Source organism: Macrotis lagotis, chromosome 1 (genome assembly GCF_037893015.1).
Source record: "Macrotis lagotis isolate mMagLag1 chromosome 1, bilby.v1.9.chrom.fasta, whole genome shotgun sequence".
Classification (NCBI taxonomy): Eukaryota; Metazoa; Chordata; class Mammalia; order Peramelemorphia; family Peramelidae; genus Macrotis; species Macrotis lagotis.
In genome coordinates this window covers 835,778,690-835,799,278 of record NC_133658.1, presented here as the reverse complement: position 1 = coordinate 835,799,278, position 20,589 = coordinate 835,778,690, and the positions used below count along the sequence as shown (strand labels likewise).

The 20,589-nt window shown below is 39.7% G+C and overlaps 1 protein-coding gene across 6 annotated transcripts in view; it reads right to left on the bottom strand.

Annotated features, from left to right (window-relative positions):
* NUMA1 (nuclear mitotic apparatus protein 1) overlaps positions 1-20,589 on the bottom strand; it is a 96,438-nt gene that overhangs the window by 17,523 nt on the left and 58,326 nt on the right. For all 6 annotated transcript variants that reach the window (XM_074217316.1, XM_074217319.1, XM_074217317.1 and 3 more), the window contains exons 3-10: positions 10,816-10,901; positions 6,702-6,781; positions 3,561-3,643; positions 3,033-3,113; positions 1,911-1,998; positions 1,316-1,442; positions 630-787; positions 1-118 (exon numbers count right to left, since the gene is read on the bottom strand). In XM_074217316.1, the coding sequence (XP_074073417.1) occupies positions 1-118; positions 630-787; positions 1,316-1,442; positions 1,911-1,998; positions 3,033-3,113; positions 3,561-3,643; positions 6,702-6,781; positions 10,816-10,901 (821 nt within the window). The remainder of the gene's footprint in view (positions 119-629; positions 788-1,315; positions 1,443-1,910; positions 1,999-3,032; positions 3,114-3,560; positions 3,644-6,701; positions 6,782-10,815; positions 10,902-20,589) is intronic.

The following is a 20,589-nucleotide window of genomic DNA, read 5'->3' as shown; positions in this document are numbered from 1 at the left end:
CTCTCATTCTTGCCACGCAGCTCCTCCAGCTCTTTAGACTCCATGGATCCTGAGGCCTGCTTCTCATTCAGGAGAGCCAAACGATCAATACGCTGCTGCATCATGGAGATCTGGGTATCTGCCAGGAGTGGAGGAGGTAAGGAGAGCTGCTTCAAGGCAGGAACCCACACAGAGCAGTTTTTATCATAGCATTGGAGGGTGTGTGTTAGGAGAAGGGGAGCAGTGGGAGTAGAAAGGGGATAGATTTACTCTAAGGTCCAACTGAAGACAGGGAAATGATGGATAAGGAGAAAGGGCAGAAGAGGGGCCCTCCCAGAAAACCAACCTCACCACTCTCTTAAACTGGGCTACTTCCCACAATCTGATGAAGACTAGAAAGCCAAAGTCACAGGACCGACCTCCAAAAAAGTCAAAGCCCCATGGCTCACCTGCCCTCTTCTCTGCACGAACCCAGAGAGCTGGGGACAGCCGAGGGGAGGAGATGGCCTGATTGTGGGGAGAGATGAAGAGGACGCTGAGGGGACATTTCCTGGGTAGGCCAAGTACTCCCTCGGGGAAGGGGCCCAACATAGCAGCCCTCTGTGAGGGAATGAGATGGCAGGCCGATATCTGCTCGCCTAGCTACTCACCCTTCTCAGTCAGGAGCTGGCAGCTTTTGGCTAACTCCAGCTCCAGGTCATCACGGCTGGCCCGTTCATCTGCCAGCTGTTTCTTCAATCGTCTCATTTGGAACTGGGGAGTCTGAAGGATATCACCCATTGGAGAAGCAGGAGACCCTGACAAGAAGCTGAAGAAGATGTCCCAGGAACCCCAAATCAGAACATCAGACATCAAGGCTGGAGGAGTCACCCACATCCCAGGAAAAGGTGGTTATCAAGTATATCAAATGCCAAGACATGACTGCGCACCTTGGTTCTGTTCTTATCATGATCCAGAGGCAATTCTCATTTTCTGGTTCTTATTTTTTTAGGTTTTGGCAAGGCAAATGGGGTTAAGTGGCTTGCCCAAGGCCACACAGCTAGATATGTCTTCCCACAAAGGGTTTTATGAAGGGGAAGACTGCTGCAAACCAGTTAAATTTCTAGGAAAGGGTTTATTTATGATCCCTCAATCATTAGCTTTTGCCTAATGTGCTCCTACACTCACTTCCCTGGTGGAAACTAAATAAAGAAGATCATATTATTATTGCCCACTGAGCCCCAAAATGTTCCATTATAGTCAAAAGAAAAGTGTTCCTTGGGTCTGTTAATGGCTCAGCTTCTGGGCTGACAAGATGCCAGGGTTAGGACTGAAGAGAATATTCCCTAGGACTCACTTGTTTAAACCTGATGAGGAGCCAATCTTCTGAAGTTCCAAGAACCGAACTTCCCTCTTGGCTTGTTGGGGAGGTGCTGGGGAAGGATCATCAGAGCTGGTGCTGGTACTACTGGAAGGGAGAGGAGCTAAGTGAGGAGGAAACAAATAAAAATTATCAAAAAGCTAAGTTGGTTCAAAGGAACAGCCTGTTAGTGACCCAGCAAAGGACAACAATAATCAATTCATCAAACAAAAATCACAAAGAAAAAACTTGTGGTTTTTCAATAAGAAAGAATAGAAACTTTTAAGCCAATTCAAGCAGATGATTGATCTTAATTTCTTAGCCACTGAGCAGTGAAACTGACTGAAAAGGGACATTAGGGAAATTCCTAGGGCAGCACCAAAGGAGGCAATGAACTAGATATAGGGATATACTTCCATGGAAAAAACAATCATTTGAAAACTAGTTACTGAAACAAAGGCAAAAGAGCCTTAGGGACTGAGGAGCAGGATGGGTTGGGCAGATTTTTCTAATACTGAGGACACAGCAGAAATGCACACTGAAGATACTCTTGTTTGTGTCTCCTCAAGTTGGTAGAGCAAAATCTGCTCACCTTTCTGTAGGAAACTTTTTAAGCCGTCGTTCAGACTCAGCCCATCTTCATGATCCAGCACGAATTTAAGGATGGCAGCTAACTCCGCCTGGGCAAGAGATGGAACGGAATGAGAATGTAGACCCCAGAGGTAGGGAATAGGGCTGGCTCTACCTTCAGTTTTCCTTTCCCTATATTCCTACTGAAGACAGGCAGAATGTGACTTGTTTCATTACAAACTTCAGGCAATTTGTTCTTTCTGACTGAATTCCTCTCATGTACAATGATTTCAGGGAAACACTTGCCAGTTAGGCTTCATTTCACTCTCAAATCTGTATTTTATTCTCTTCCTTTATGGGTCTGCTGGTGAACCTTCAAAATTAAGCAAGTACTCTTTTCTCTTCTTACAGAAAGGAAACATGATACAATAAAAACCAAATCATTCGACTCTCCCAGAGATCCCCTCACCATCACTCTAACTTAGTGGACCTTAGTGCTCCTTTCTGTAACCTCTTGCTTATGAAGGTGGCCCTTTCCTTAGAATTAAAGCTCCTTCAAAGCAAGGACACCTTGGGTTTTATGTTTGTATTTCCATTGTTGTAGTGCAACAATTGGCACATAGTAAACATTTTTTATCTTTTTCATTCATTCCTTCCTTCAAATGAATCTAGGAAAAACATTAAGGGGCGTGTGTGTGTGTGTGTGTGAGTGTGTGTGTGTGTTAGAAATCAGAGAAGGCATATTAAGTGGGATTTAAAGGACATACGGGCAGAAATTCAACAGGCAGAGCAGGACAGAGGTCCTGTGAACAAGAGACAAATTCAGTTAAGCAGAAGGTTTACAGGGAAATATGAGAGGTGAGACTAGGAGTTGAGAGTGGCCCCATGGTAGGCCACATCAGACAGTTGTTCTGGGAACCACATCCATTTGCTCCAACATGAAATGTGGCCCAGCCAACAACACGTGAGAAAGGAATGGCAACAACTGACCCAGAGCAATATAATCATAGAAGAAAACAATCCTAGTTTCATTACCCCATCCTCCTGGAGAGAAGATTCAGATAAAAAAAAGTGGAGAGCTAATGAGGAAGTTGAAGGTTCCAAATGATCAGGCCAGCGTGGGAAGGGAAAAACAAGGTCTTACCTGGATTTTGTAGTCAAATTGGTTCCAGTCCCTCAGATTTTTGGAACTCATGGTGGAATGGTATAAAAGTAACATGATCACCTAGAATCAGTTAAGAAGACAAGTTCTCAGTCATCCTTTTCCTTCTTCAATGCTCCCAGCTCTGCATATCCATTTACTGTACCTACACCAACCCCCAAATAGTTGCCTTATCTACAAAACCAGAAAATGACAGTGCCCTCATTCTCAAGCAAGGTCCACCTGCTGGCTCCTTCCTATCTCCTGGTCCTCAGATGTCCCTGATACAGACACAAGTTAACAGAATCCTTGAGTTGAAAGGAGTCTTCACATTTTGTGTGAAACTGTGTCTACACCAACTTTCTTTTCCCTCCTTCCTTGAGCAAGTGAATATCTAAACAAGCCAAGGCAGGGAGATGTTAAGCTTTACTTATTTTTGAGAACAGAGTCCACAAGATCTTTATATGGGACCAAAGGCCTAAGAGGTTCTATCCTGCCTCAGTCCACACAGGAGTATTCCCTACTGGTTACCTTGGCCAACTCCAGCTCCTCCCCATCTTCTAGCTTCTGCACAGACACTAGGCCCTCTGAGGAGGACTGATGCTTGCGGTTCTCTGCAATGACAAAAATGCAGGAAAAAGGCATGAAAGAGTAATACTCTAAACCCTGCCTAAGAAACATGCTAGCCAGAATCAAGGTAAATTTCTATACCTTTGGGAAACATGAAAATTCTGCCCCATGTGGCATTGTCTGTCAGAAGTTTTGAGAAGTTTTGAGTCATTACTGTAATGTATTTGACATTGGGGAAAAGAACAACATATCCATAGGGAGTAGAACTAAAAGCATGTGCAGTTTTACTGACAGCTTGCTAATTTAATAAAAAGTAATATCCCAAAGCAGTCCTCTCCATCCTAACCCTTTCCAACATGTGGGCATGGTGTATCTCAGGAAACTGCCTAACCTTTATCTGAGTATAGTATCCTTCAAAGTCATACACCAACCAACAGTCATTGGCTAACAGATTGGTAAATAGAGGTCCAGTGACACCTGTGTCTCTTCCACAACACTTACCTTCCCTGCTTAAGGTTGTAGGATTAGCTTGGGAAGAGTGTTAGCCTGCGAGGAGGGACAAATAGAAGGGGGAGAGAGGATGATAGTATCTATTTTGGCCTGGAATAGTCCTACTTAGTCATTTCTTGGTGCTAAAATAGCAATCTAAGACTTCTATAAAAGAGACAGACAGATTAAGGTTATTACAGAACAGAATTCTTAACTGCCCAGGATTCTAGAGAGGCCCTCAGACCTAACTTCACACTGCAAAATATTTTTATGTTGTTATTCATCTCTTTCTTTTATTTCATATCTCTTTGTTTAAGGTTGACCTCTCCTTCCATGCCCATGATTCCATTACCTTCCATTTTGTTCAGGAGCTTGTTCCAGCAATCATTTCCTCTCTCTCTTTTTAAACTTTTGAATCTTTATCTATCTAATGGCTCTGTTCATGCTGCATGTAAACATATATAGCTTACTATTCTTTTTTTAAATTTTTTTTTTTTAGGTTTTTGCAAGGCAATGGGGTTAAGTGGCTTGCCCAAGGCCACACAGCTAGGAAATTATTAAGTGCCTGAGGCCGGATTTGAACTCAGGTACTCCTGACTCCAGGGCCGGTGCACTATCCACTGTGTTACCTAGCCGCTTCCATGCTTAAAAAAAAATCATTTGAGCCCACTCTGCATTCTAAAGCTACAATACTATATCTGCTTTCCCTTTCACTGATCAAATCCTTGAAATCAATGTCTATACTCCCTTCCTTCATTTCTATTTCCTTAGCAATAGCTACCATTTAACATTCATTTCTCAACAATCACTTGCAGTCTGCCTTTTGATTATACAAATAAGACTGCTTTCTCTTCTGGGTTCCCCAAAATCTCTTCATTGCTAAATCAAACAGCCTTTTTTCTTTTCTTTTTTCCCCCCTTCAAACAGTCTTTTTTTCAATCCCCATCCTATTCACGATCTCGTTGTTGCTTGACACCATCAACTACCCTCTCCTCTCCTGTATATATTCCTACTTTGGTTTTAGGGGCAATGTTATCTCTCTACTAACTTTTGGATTGATTTTTTTCATGCTTTCCTTTACTGGATCATATCATCATCTCCATCATTATAGAGTGGATGCCTCAAAATCTGGGTATTCTTTCCCTCTGTATTCTCTTTTCAGATTATCACATTAGTTATCATTGATTCAATGATCTCTCTAAACAAATGATTCCCTAATCCACATATCCTGCTTTACTGTCTTTTTTTAACTCTAGTCTTTAATTTAAACAGCTAAAACATTATGTCCAAAACAAAACCATTTATCATCTCCCCAAACCTTCCTTTTCTACCAATAATTGCAGTCTTTTTTCACTTCCACTGCCTCAACACCCTTATCCACTGTCTTTCCCCCATGACCATGGCTGCCACCCTACCCAAGGCTACTATTCCCTTTTTTTTCTGTACTACCAGAACAGATTCATAATTAGTCTGTCTATTTAGAGTGTTTCTACTCCAAATCATTCTCACAATCATCTTCTGAAAATACAGGTATGGCCCTACCATTTAGATTAAAATAGCAATGCCTAGGCCTGACACTGAAGCCCCTCCACAACCTAGCCTTATTCACACTAGTCACATTTCAGCCAAGCAGGAACAGCATGAGTTCTTGATAATATTCCACCTCCCATTCCCCTGCCAGGAAAAGTCCTTTGTCCTCCACATCACCTGCTTCCTTTCAAGTCCTTGGGGGGAAGAGGGGAGTAGGCAGGGTGTTTACTTTTTCTCCTATACCCCAGGTGCTAGTGATCTCTTCCTCTTCAAATGGATACAGGTGGTGTGTCTTTCTGGTATATTGCTTTGAGACAGGGTGCTCTGAAGAACTATGTTCAGGACTTAACATAGCACCTTGGTTATCAATAAACACTTCCAGAAAGGATCTGAATTGGTAGAGACAATGTGATGCAATGGGTACTTTGACCCTACAGTCCCACATCCTGGACTGGAGTCCTGGGTCTGACACTTTTTGGCCTGGGACCCCAGGACAGATTAGGTCCTATCTCTGAACCTCAGTTTTCTTATCCACAAAACTGTGACAATACTTGCACCATCTACCTAGGGGTGATTGTGAAGAATACTACTGCCTTGAAGGTACTACAGAAATTCTTACTTGTTTTTCAAAACATTTTATCTGTTCCAATTCACCTTTCCCTCAATTTTGTATGGAAAAGAAGACTGACACTCTGCTTTTTATAGGCAAAGAAAGTGAGGTTCAGGAGGCAAAGTGGGAACAATATGCTCAAGATTCTGCACCATTTTTACATCCAAGTCAGGAAGGTGGGACATCAGGCACTAAATTCCCACCCCTCCTCAGGGCTAAAAGAAGGAAAGCTATGCACTGTGTGCAGGCTTTAGTCAGGATGACACCTCCATTTCTCAGGGTAGAAGTTTCCAGGTCCTAAGGGAATAACTGTGGGGTCATAGCTGACTTTGTCCCCTTTATTCCCCTTATAAAAATGGCTGGGTCTTCTCCTTTCTTCAAGGGACCCTGTGACCTCACTTACTGACTCCTTGGGTCCCCAAGGGGTAGGAAAATGCAACCCCTTCCTCCAGCAAGATAGGAAAGATGCTTACTCTGCAGAAAGTTGGAGATGAAGTTGAATCTGTCCAGCAGAGGCTGCTGCAGGATCTGCTGCCCCTCTTCAGAGCCATGGCTAGAAAGAGAGTAAGTATTAAGGCATGGATGCTTGGATAATTGCTCCATTCCATCCCCAAACATTTCCCCCCAAGTCCTGCCCTGCCTGAGGCCTAAAGTCCCCCAGTTAAGTCAGCCTCGTACTTGTCTCTGCCTCCCATTCACAGCCTTCTTAACTTTTTCATCTAAAGAAGGAAGGATGAGATTAGGAGGTCTCCATTCTGGAGTTCCTCAAGGAGAGGCTGTGTGTCCTCTCTTTAAAGTTGTTACAGTCAAAGTGCTTAGAGCTTGGAGCTAACCTAGATTCTCTCTCAAGCCCCTTGACATTTTATGATCTGGGGAAATTTGAAGCCAGATGTAGCTATATTGCCCAAACAGGGAAAGCTCAGGGGAATATTAGATCTGCTCCAGTAACTTCTCTGCTCAAGTCTTCAATGACTCACTACTGTCTATCATAAAAATCCTCTGATTAGTATTGAGACCTCTATAATCTGGTACTGTCTTACCCTTTCAATCTTATTTCACACCAATTACTCTAAAATCCAGTCAAATGGGTAATTCTCTGCCTTCCCAAATACTTACCTTCATGACTTTGTATACACTATAGCCTGAATAACTTTTGTCTTGCTTTTCACCTATTAATTTCCCATCCATTTAAAAAAAAAAATCCAACTCAAATACCACCTATTCCAGGAAGAATTTTTCATAACCCTTTAGTCAGTCTTTGTCCATTGCATCTTTGTTTTTTCATGTACCACTCATGTAATATTGTATATGCAGAATATGTGTATTGATAACTTATTCAGCTTCTAGACTCTAATCTCCCTTAGGAGACTAAAACCTAGGGTTTTATAAATAGTAATCATTAAGTGGACATGGTTTGTTTTCAATTCTCAAGATTACAGAAAAACAGAAAAAGGTAACAGAATAAGCAAGAATGGGGAGAGTGAAAGCAGATGAGAGAAGGAGACAATTAGTGGAAAGCTGGGCCAATGTCTCTTAAAGAACCCTTGAAGAAAGGACAGGATATTACAAAAGTCCTGGACCTTGCAAAGGATAACAGTGAATGGGGACTGGAGATTCTGAGATTTGAACAACTGAAAATGACTGTACAGAGAGGAAAAGGGACAGAATCTCTAAAAAAGAATAGGGAAGAGTTCACCACTGAACAAGAATGAAAGCAAACAGACTATGAAAATCCTGAAGAGTTACATGTTTTGCCAGATCTTGGGTATGAGAACATTCAAGGAGTTTGTTTAGTAGGTTGTACAAAAGAAGAACAAAAGCAGGAGGAAGGCACAGCAGGGGGAGCTCTCAAATCAGAGTTAAAAATCAGTTTTGCTGACCACAACAGATAAAAGAAACAAAAATTTTTGGCTTTAAATTTCAACAAGATCCTTCCTGCTTGTTCTGCCTTAATGACTTTCACACTTTGACCTGCCCCAAACAGGGCACAGGGACAAAAAAACGTGACTAGTTAAGTGTCACCACTTTGATCCCCAGCATACCTCATCAAAGTTCACTACCTTGACCATGATATAAATACTTCAAAGTTGTCTAGTTTGTCACTTTATTGTTTTAAAAATAAGGTTCTAATTAGTCATCCCAACAAGTAGCAAAGACTCAATCCTAGGTAAGGCAGATCCATGTTAATTCTTCCTTAGCTTGTGAGCTTTTCCATACTGAAAAAATAAGTCTTTTTACCCCGGAATAAAGACTTGCTTAATTCCTACAACCTTCTTCCTTATGATATCTCAATGGATGGAAGGAATCTAACAAGAGCTTCAAGACTTCTAGTAATGGGAACTCACTAATGCCACTGATCCAAGACAAAGCAGAATAAATTTAATCCTTTTTTTCACTTAATAGTCTTGGTTAAAAGATGGTGATCATGTTCTCCCCAAGACTTTTCTTTAAAAAATAAAAATTATCATAATTTCCATTGGCAAGTACAGGTAACAAATATGTGTATGTGTATGCATATATATATATGAATGTGGGGATAACAAAAAATGACTTCAAAATGAAAACTAAAGCAAATTATAATTATATAAGAAGTCTATAACCTCGTTTATAGATTAACTCCATACAAAAAAGATCTATCTACATACAGTTTTCACCTTGTAGAATCGAGAATATTTTTGTTTTCTGCATCATTTTTTAGCTTCAAATATGGATTTCAGGCTGTTATTGCTTTCTTTAGCTACAGTTAGTCAACCTATATTTCTTCTTTTGAGTCTTTCTTCACACAAAGTCTTTGCTGTTCCTTTGAAATATAAATCCATGATCCCATAATCTCAGAAGGCATCTAAGTCAAACATCCCCCCTCCTTGTCTATCATTTTCCCACCTTTGCGCTCAAACAAAATAACTCAAACTCTAGTTCCACAAAAATGTCCTTCATAATGCTTGTGAACTAGGAATTATGGCCCTCTTAATTCTTCTCTTTTCTAGGCTAAATATCTTCAGTTCCTTTAACTAATCCTTGCACAACCTAAATCCCTGTCATTTCATCATCCTGTTCTATTCTAAAGAATCTCCAGTTTGCAAACATTCTCCTTAAAGTGGCTCCATACCTAGATATGACCCTCTAGATGTGGCATAATCAGGATAGACACACATGGAGACTTTGTCTAATTCCCAATTGCTTGCAGAATTGTTGGACCAATTTTACAGCTCTCTCCATAGTGTATTAGAGTGTTTTTCCCCTCAAAACTCCAATAGTGCCTTCCTATCTTTTGGCAAACTTGCCATCTTTCTAGGTATGAGGTGAGATCTCAAGAGTTGTTTTGATATGCACTTCTCTTAAAATTAGTAATTTGGAGCAATCAATCATATAACTGTTTGAAGTTTGCAATTCTTCTTTTGAGAACTGTTCATCTCTTTTGACCATTTATTCAGTTAGGAATGGCTCTTGGTTATATATCTCTGCATTCTTTCTTTACATACTCTGGGGATTTCAGATATTAGTCAAAGATATTTGATGCAAAGAACTTGTTCATTAAAAGATTGTCCATCTTCATGTAAACAGAATGACCTATTATCTCCCTTTAGGTTTTATTTGATTAAGAATTTTCCGTTTAACCATAACCTGATCCAATTTTTTCTTACATTTAAAAAAAGTGATAACTTTTAATACTGAGATTATATATCTACTTTTTAGCTTATTTTGTAGGTGACATAAGACCTTGTCTGAGCAAGATTTCTGTCAAAATGCTGGGAAAGAGCATTTGCAAAGTGGAAATCACTGCATAAATCACTGCATACATGTCAGAGAAATAAGATTCCTGGGATAATTAACCCTGTATCCACTAGTCTCTTACTGCATCCCAATTAGAAAGATCCCTGGATGTGGCAATAGAGGACCTGAGATTGATTTCTGTCACTGCTATGATCATCTATGTGACTTTAAGCAAGCCACTCTATCCCAAATATTTAGTTTCCTTATCTGTTAAATAAGGTGAAGCAAGGGCAGAGGGTAATATCAAACTCAAAAGAAATGGGGGCAAATACACCATGTATAAGGAACCCTGTGAATCTCATATAGACTTACAAAATATTATTAATATTAAAATATCATCATCATCATCATCATCATCATCATCATCATCATCATCATCATCATCTATTTTAGCCTAAAGGCCGTTTGGACACCTCTGACTAAAGGATTCCCAACTCTGTACCCCGCTATCTAATCCTACCACAACAAATGATGTGGGACTTCCTTAGAAAGGTAGTCCCATCTCTGTAACCATCAAGAATTATCATTTGTATACTTAACCTCAAGGGTCAAGCATTATAATCCTGCTTCCCCAAGTTAAGTCTTAGAAGATAGTGAGCTAAATCTTTCCGAACCTTCCAATTTTCTCTTTCCTTTACCTGATCCCTGTAAGGATCTATTTATACTAGAATAGTGTAGCAATGCTTTTCCTATCTTTCACCTCAGATATATCAGGCAATGGGGAAAGATAGTCTCTTGGGCACTGTGTCCCCAATCCAGGAGCCCCTTACTACTTCCTTTAAAGGTGACCAGAGATAAGAAATTGCTACTCACATGCGATTGATGATCTGGATGAAGATGTTGCAGTCTTGGAGTTCTAGCACTGATGTTACAGGTTCAGCAACCTGGAGGCTGTTCACCTGCAAGGCAGAACAGAGTCAGATAAAGCAGTGGTCTCTGGCATTTGACAGGTCAGTTTCAGAGGTTAGACCTCAGGCTCAGGTCACCAATCTATCCACTCCTTGGGTTGGATTAGCAGAAAGATGAGGAGAATGTGTGACATTATGAAGATGAATCAAAACTGGGGGGTGGGGGTGGGGGGAAAAGTGAAGGTCCTCAAGATCATACCACATTTAGATTGGCAGAAGGAATTAGTGATTTTTAACTTGGAAAAATAGAAGGGTAAGGGAAGACATGAAAACTGTCTTCAAGTAATTGAGGAGCTATTAGAGATACTAAATTTCTTCTACTTGGCTCTATAAGAAAGAACTAGAAGCAAAGGGAGAAAATTTCAGAGAGGTAAACTGAGTCTTCATATAAGAAAAAACTTAATTTCTAAGAGTTGTGCAAAAATGGAATGGGCTGCTTGGAGAGATAGTGAGTTTTTCCTTCATTAGAAGTCTTCAAAGGCTGAAACTGGAGAACGTTATAGAGGAGCTTTCTTCAGAAATAGGTAGAATTACATTCTAAGGAGTGACAAATAGTTCTGCATAGGTTTAACATATGTAATAGGATATGTTTCAAATCACTGAAAGGTCATTTAGCCCAAACCTGTTTGGTTCTATTTTTAAGCTTTTTATTGATACTGTTTACATTTTAGTAACGTTCATTTCTGACTATTTCTCGGGGGAAAAAAAGGTTCAGCAAAACCAACATATCAATTGTGTCTTGTATTCTATAACATTTCCATACCTATAGTCCTCACTTCTACAAAGAAGAGAGAGATACAACTTTTCTCTGGTCATAAAAACAAAGAATCCAGAATAAAAGGACATTCTTTTCATTTACATTGTAGTCAGAAAGTTCTGAATCATTATCTGTTGTAGAACTTAGGCTAAGTCACTACCTACCTCAGTTTCCTCATCTATAAAATGAGAATGCTAATATTAGCAACTACCTCCCAGGAACATGGTGAGTATAAAATAAAGTCACGATTGTAAAGCACTCTGAAAACCTTAAAACGCTGTGGAACTGATCAGTATTATTATTATTAATCATGGTGAATATTGTTTTCTGCTTCAGCTTATTTCACTGATCCCAAGTACCCATTTCTCCATGCTTCTGAATTCTGCGTAAGACTCGAGTTCAAGTCCCAGCCTCAGACACTTACTAGTTATATGACCCTGGGCAAGTTACTTAACCTCTATTTCAGTTTCCTCAACTGTAAAATTAGGGTTAATAACAGCACCAACTTCCCAGGGTTGTTGTGAGGATCAAATAAAAGAATAGTGGTAAAGCACTTGGTACAGTGCCTGCCAGGAACCAGGCAGGCTTATTTCTTTCCTCCTCCTCCTCCTCCATTTCATTCACACAGCACAATTTGTTTTGTTATTCCCTAATCAATGATTACTCATTTTGTTTACAGGGTTTTTTTTTAAACAATCATATCATTTTAAAGATGAGGGAACTGAGGTCCAAACAAGGGGAAGGTCAGCTGGTGGGTAAACAATTAAGCCCCTGGATGTGTCAGGCACCATGAGGCTCCTTTTTGTGGTGGCAAAGAACTGTTAGCTGAGAGGATACCTATCAACTGGGGAATGGCTGCACAAGTTATGATGTGTGATATGTGGTAGAGTACTACTGTTCTGTAGGAAATTCATGAGCAGACAGATTTCAGAAAACCTGGACAGACTGGTCTGGACTACTGCTGAGTGAAGGGAGCAGAACCAGGAGAACAAGTATGTAGACAGCAACAGCAGAAGAATGTGGTATTTAACTATGATGGACTTGGCTCTTTTCAATTAAAAAGTGACCAAAGACAGTTCCAAGCGACTTGTAATGGAGGATGCCATCCACATCCAGAGAAAGAACTATGGAGTCTGAATACAGACTAAAGCATATTATTTTCACTTTGTAAAAAGTTTTTTTTTGTTTTTTTCTTTCTCATGATTTTCTCCCTTTTGTTCTGATTCTTCTTTCACAATTTGACTAATGTGGAAATATAATTGTATATGTATAACCCATATTAGATTACTTGTTGTCCTGGGGGGGAGGGATGGAAGGGAGGGAAGAGAAAAATGTGGAACTCAAAAAATAGAAGTTGGGCTCAGGCTATGACAGAGCTCAAAAAGATTTTGAAAACCAATTAAGGAAGATAGAAGAAAAATTGGGAAAAGAAATGAGAGAATATACTTGCCTGACACATCCAGAGGCTTATTAATAAATATTTACCCACCAGCTGACCTTCCCCTTGTTTGGACCTCAGTTTCCTCGTCTTTAAAATGATACGAATGTTGAAAACTATTTTACATGTGATTATTAATTAATATAATAATTATTAATTACATGGAAAAAAGTCCAGGCATGAGCTGATGAAAGCCTGAACCAGGATGCTGGCAGTATCAGAAAGAGAAGGGATATACTGAAGAGATACTGTAAAGGTCAGAATGAAGAGATTGCCAAGAAATTGGGTCAGGTAGGAGTGGGGCAGAGGGTAAGCAGTTGAGGATGACACCTAATTTCTAGTCTAGGAAGGTTAGTGGAGCCCTCAAGACTTAAATGAATTTCAGAAGAAAAGGATTTGGTGGGAAAAATGAATTGTTTTAGACATGTTGAATTTAAGATGTCTACATATCATCCAGTTCAAGATGCCTAATAGATAACTGGAGATAAAAAACTGGAGATCAGCAAAGCTATTAGGGCTGACTAAGTAGATTTGAGAATTATCAGCATAGAAGATGATAATTGAATCCAAGAGAGCTGATGATAATACCAAGTGAAATAGTATAGAGGGGGATAAGAAGACACAGTGTGGAAAGACCAGTAGGACACATACAGTTAGCTTAAGTGACTTGGAAAAAGATTCAGCAAAGGAGACTTAAGGAATGGTTGTACAGGAGGAGAATGAGGAGTAAGGTGCTCCAAAAACCTAGAAAGAAGAGAGTATGCTGGGATTTGATCATAGGACTCTGACTACAAATTCAATGCTCAGATTATATTCAAAACCAGTCTCACTGGCAAAAATTTATCACTTATCAACAAACAGCTATCTAAGTAAAATGTAAATGAAAACCAGACTTGGGAGTGGGAGTGGGGGTGGGTGGGAGGGGGATGAGGAAGAGAAAAGTTTTTTGAACTTATTTAAATACTAAATTGCTAAGAGAAAGGCATACTATATTTGAGGAAAGCTTTGGAAATTGTAAAATACTGGATAAAATGACCTAGCAAAACAAAAATGTACTAGCAAGATATCAACCTTCTCCTATGGCTATTTCTTACTTTCCAGACCCCTCAACAACTGCAACTGCCTTATTCTGGAATATCTTTGGGCCGTGCTGCCCCACCCCTTTTGAGTCCTTCATATTGGGAAGTGTTCCCAGGCCTGGCAACTCTGATTCCCCTTCTTACTTTTCAGATTTTGAGACTAAACCTCAGAAGCCTAAACTCCCCCTTCCCCCGTTAAAATATAAGTTCCTGAAGGAAGGACAGAGACTGTCCTCTTTGCAGCTCTAGCATGTAAAACAATGCAGGGTACATTTTGAACCCTTAATAAATGGTTTTATAGCTTTGTCTATTTTAGTAGGATAGTAAAAATAATAATGATATTAAAGTCATTTCAACCTAAATTGATCAGAATCAATGGGAAAGCCTGCCTACTGTCCAACCTATTTCTATATTTTGACCTTAGTATATGTCCCCAATTGACATGCTGCTGCAGAACAAGAATGGACTTTATCAAGTTGAAAGTTTTCCCCAATACGCTTGCTTCAAGAGACAAAGCAGGAACTCAATTGTAGGTTAATGAGGCTGAAAAAGTTTTGTATTTTCATATGATTGCCTCACAAACAGCTCAAATAGGACCATATTATCTGATGATGTAATGAAAGGTGTATGGGGTCAAAGGAGCTGCCTGTATAATCTTAATAAGTCACTTCTCCCAGGTAAGGTTCCTCCCCCAAGGAAAAGAGTTGGACTAAATTGCCTAAGATCCCTTCAAGCTCCAAGCTCTGGGATGACATAATTTCATGAACTCATTAAACTCAGTGAAGTAGGAGAAGGAAACAGGATTTTCCTTAGTGGGTTTTAGGAGCTTTAGGATGATGTTTGTCTCAGGAGGATAGAAAATTATTCCAGAATATTTTGTACCAGTGATTCATTGTCTTCTTGTTATGAATTTACATTCCTATGATTTTAAAAAAATTAACAAGGCCCTCCTCAATTTTTTTTTAAAGAATGACAATGATAAACCACATTTATATAACTGTATGACTTAATCCTGATTGCCTTGCATCCAGAACCATCTCTAGTCATCCTGAGTCCTATCTGGTCACTGGCGATGGCTCTGGAGAAGAAAGTGAGGCTGATGGACTTTGCACAGCCCCTATTCACTCAAATCTAATTCACTTGCTTATCATGGCATCACCTTCCTGATTGTCATGGTGTTCTTCAAGAATAAAGGGCAAACATCATCATTAATTCTATGGTTACACTAATCTTCGAATTCCCTTAAGTTCTTTTTTTTTTTAGGTTTTTGCAAGGCAAATGGAGTTAAGTGGCTTTGCCCAAGGCCACACAGCTAGGTAATTATTAAATGTCTGAGACCGGATTTGAACCCAGGTACTCCTGACTCCAAAGCCGGTGCTTTATCCACTACGCCACCTAGCCGTCCCCCCTTAAGTTCTTGGATCCATAGTTTTCTCACCTATAAATTAAGAGATAATACTACTTCTGTTATATAGCTCATAGGGTTTTTGTAAGGATAATCTTTTAAATTCATAAATGATACGTATTTTACACACACACACACACACACACACACTCATTATTTATATGCAATACCTCAATTTGATCTTTTTAAAATAAAACTTACTTTTTTTCAAAAATTTATTTTCTCCTCCTCCCTTTCACCCATTAAAGAAAAAAAGAAACATTTATAACAAATATACAAAGTCAAGCAGAATGAATTTCCACATTGGCTATCTCTTTTTTCCTTAGGTTTTTGCAAGGCAATGGGGTTAAGTGGCTTGACCAAGGCCACACAGCTAGGTAATTATTAAGTGTTTGAGGCCTGATTTGAACTCAGGTCCTCCTGACTCAAGGGCTGGTACTCTATCCACTGCTATCCTAGCTGCCCTGGCTATCTCTTCTTTAATCTTCAAACCAACCCTGTTTATTAGACAGGACAAAAATTACAATTTCCAGGTGAGGAAACTAAGGCTCAGAGAGATTACAGCCATAGGGCTGGGTACATAATAGAGTCAAGACTCAAAGAAACTATAAATTAATAGTTCATAGTTTTTTCCACCAGAAAAAAATTTAAGAACCTACATTATTCCCCAGTACTGCTGAGCTATTCAACCACTCAATTTTATAAACCTAACACTATCATCTTTGAATTTTACTCCACTTCCCATACCCAATCAGTCGCTAAGTTCTATTGTTTTGATCTCTCCAAAAAGTCTTTCATTCACCCCCTTCACTCTATCATCATCATTGCCATTTTCATTGTAGTAAAGTTAACACTGATTTATTTATACGGCCATATCCTAGGTTCAGGCAGTCTCCTCACTTTTTGCCTGAACTATTAACAAGTTTAAAAATTGTCCTCCTTTATTCAAATCTTACCATATTCCAATTCATCCTCCAAATTGTGACCAAAGTTCTTAATGAACTTCTGTTTGGTATTTAAAGCCCTTAATGATCAAGTCAATTATATCTTATTCCCTAGTCTAGCTAAATTGACCTTGCTGGTCATCACAGAGGCCATTCCCTTCTCACGTCTCCAGTTCAGATCCCATTCCCTTTAACTCTTGGTTGAAGCACTACCTTCTACAAGTAGTCTAACTCCCCCTAACTACCAATGCTCCTCCTCCAAAAAATTATACAGTGTTTTTTTTTTGAAATTTAGATTTCTATTATTTCTACTGAAAAGCATAGTCTTATGAAATAAAACCCCTTTGTAATAACAAAATTCCCCTACACATGTCATTTGCCCAATACAATGTTAGCTCCTTTTTTCATAGACTCCATTCTTTTTGCATGTGTACTCCTACATATATAAATATAATCAAGCATCATTAAATGCTTGACTGGGACAAGGTCCTAGACCAGGGCCATCCAACCTTACTTTTTGCCATTTTAGTGAGAGCTCTGCAGTAGCTTGGCTTCAAGTGGTCACATAAAATTGACATGCCAGCTCCATGGAGCCCCATTTTGTCAGCTCTGCCCTAGACCATCATGGTCAAAGTCAAAGGTCATTAAACCATACATAAAAACCTCTGTATATATACACTGACTTCAAAAACCACACATTAGAGCCAAGATGGTGGCAGGAGAAGAGCCTCTCCAAAATATTTCAAAAATCTTTAAATTATGACTCTAATTAAATTTTCAAGAAACAGAACCCACAGAAAGATCCAGTGAGGCAATTCTCTAGCCCAAGGTAACCTGGAAAATAGTGGAAAAACTGTTCCACAGGGTTAGAGGGACGTACCCACCAGAGTGAAGGAACTTCTGCCTCCTGGGAACAGCCCCAGGGTGCCCAGGGGCCATGGCTCCCAGCAGCAGAAGCAGTTTCCTGACCTGCACCCCAGGGAGCACCAAGAACATCTTGGAAGATCAGCAGAGGGACCTATGCCAGAGTGGGTGCAAAGCCCAGGCCCTTAGCATGGCTGCGGCAGCCCAGATCCAGGAAACAAAAGCAGGCCTGCAGAGTTGCTCAGCAGCAGCCTCCAGGTAGTTGCACCCTGAATGCCCAGCACACCAAAGGTAAGAGAGTGGAGGGAGACTTCCGAGGTCTGTCCTCTATCCCTGCAACAGGACTCTGAGGCTCTGATCACATTCAGATCCTGATCACAGTCTAGGCCCCCAGCCCCACGGCAGAGGGGTACGCTTGTGGTCATTCACAGGCCAGGAGAGCAGTCAGAGCCTCACACATTGAGGTCCTTGTAGGAGTGTCCCAATAAAACTCAAAAGCTCAGGAAGAACCCCAAAACCAGGCACAGGCTGGGGAAATAAGTAAACAGAAAAAAAAAGGAACTGTGCCGTTGACAATTACTTTGTCTATGGTCCCATGGAGATCAAAATACTCAACCTGAAGATGAGAAAGTCCAAGCTTCTGCATCTAAAGACTCCAAGAAAAAAATAGAAGTTGAGCTCAGGCAAAAACAGCTCAAAAAGATTTTGAAAACCAATTAAGGAAGATAGAAGAAAAATTGGGAAAAGAAATGAGAGAGATGCAGGAAAAACAAGAAAAAGAAGTCAGAAGCTTAGTCAAGGAGATCCAAAAAATGCTGAAAAAATTAACGTTAAAAACCAGCTTGGGTCAAATGAATAAAACAGTTCAAAAAGTTATTGAGGAGAAGAATGCTTTAAAAAGCAGAATTGGCCAGATGGAAAAGGAGATAAGAAAACTCTCCGAGGAAAACAAATCCTTCAGATGTAGAATGGAGCTGAAGGAAGCTGATGACTGTGAGAAATCAAGACACAATACTTTAGCACCCAAAGAATGAAAAATTAGAAGAACTATCTTGCTGAAAAAACAACTGATCTGTAAAACAGATTCAGGAAAGATAATTTTAAAATTATTGGGATACTTGAAAGTCATGATCAGGAAAAGAGCCTTGACCTCATTTTTAAAGAATTCCTACAAGAAAATTGCCCTGATATCCTAGAAGCGAGGATAAATGGAAATTGAGAGAATCCACCAATCTCCCCCAGAAAGAGATCCCCCCCCAAAAAAGGCTATCCCAGGAATATTACAGCCATGTTCCAGAACTCCCAAGTCAAAGAGAAAATATTACAAGCAGCCAGAAGGATACAATTCAAATATCATGGAGCTGCAAGTCAGGATCACACAGGACTTAGCAGCAACTACATTAAAAGCTCATAGGGCTTGAAATATAATATTCTGAAAGGCAAAAGAGCTTGGAATGCAACCAAGAATCAAATACCCAGCAAAACTGAACATCCTCTTCTCCAGGGGAAAAGATGGACTTTCAATGAACCAGAGGGATTTCAAATGTTCATGTTGAAATGACCAGAGCTGAACAAAAAGTTTGACCTTCAAATACAAGACTCAGGTGAAGCATGGAGAGTGGAAGAGAAGGATAAATTATGAGAGACTTAATGATGATGAACTGCATGTATTCCTGCATGGAAAAATGATACTGATAATACTCATATGAACCTCCTCATTTAATAGAGTAGGTAGAAAGAGCTTTTATAGATGAAGCACAAGAGAGAGCTGAATCTGAAAAGATAATATATTCCAAAAATGGAGTCAATGAGTGAAAGGGAATATACTGGGAGTAAGAGAAAGGAGAGGTGGAATAGGCTAAGATATTACATATAAAAGATTTTTTCTGCAATGAGCTTTTACAATGATATGGAAGGGGGAAGGTGAGGGGGAATGAGGGAACCTTCACTCTCATAAGAAATGGCTCAGAGAGGAAACAGCATACACACTCAATAGGGTATAGACATCTAGAGGAAAAAAAGGAGAGAAGAGGGACAAGGGGAAGGAAGGGATGTGGGTGATAGAGGAGAGGGTAGATCATAGGAGAGAATAGTCAGATAACTAACACATCACATTTTCTTTTTTACTTTTTGCAAGGTGCTGGGATTGGGTGGCCTGCCCAGGACCACGGGGCTGGGATGTTGCTGGATTCGTGGGGGTGGTATGTGGACTTGGGGCCTCTTAGCCCTAGGGCCAGTGATCAGTCTGCTGAGCACCCTACAGCACATTTTGGAAGAGGGACAGGTGAAAGGAGAGAAAATATAATAGATGGTAATGGGGAGGAATGGATGGAGGGAATTATTACAATCAGCAACAGCAACAGTAGAAAAATATGGAAGTAATTTCTGTGATAGACTTAAAGAATGTGATCCACCCGAGACATAGCTGATGGTATCAGAACAGAGACTGAAACACATTTTTTTCTCTTTCTTTTACTTTATTTCACATGAGCCTTTATATTTTTGTGGGGGAGGGGTAATCTGTCTCCTCTTAAACAAGAATATTTTAGTAATGTGTAAATTAAAAAATAACAGAAAAAACCCCACACAACATTCTCTATGGTTTATTGTTGTTTCATTTGTTTTGTAATTGTCCCAATTAGATTCTAATCTGATTCGGGCCACTCTCAGGACTGTTGCAGACCACACAAAACTCCTGAGAGTGTATTTGGGATCTCTATTATATATTGCGATGTGCTAAAAATATTGGAAGAGTAAAACTGCGGAGTATTTAAAATAATTATTTCTGTAAACTTTTACAAACCATTTATTAAGTGTTATGCAACTAAGTCACAATAGGCTAGGCTCATTTTTAGTAGCAAGAGTCTCTAAACTCAATTGCTGGGACTTGGAATCAAAGGACCTATATAAGAATTCTAGCTCTATTTGTAGTTATGGGTTCTTATACTGTTACTTAAATTTTCTGAACCCAACTTTTTTCAGCTCAAAAATGAGGGAGACTTCTAAGGACCCTGCTAGCTCTGAGGCTATGATCCTATCAATGTTTAATTGCTGAAAATGAAGAGTCACCTATAATACAGGCACCTAACAATGATGCCATCATAATACATTTATTTCATAGGTATTTGCTAAACACTGAAAAATATAAATTTATTGATGAGACTGAAATAATACTATAAATAGAAAAATTAC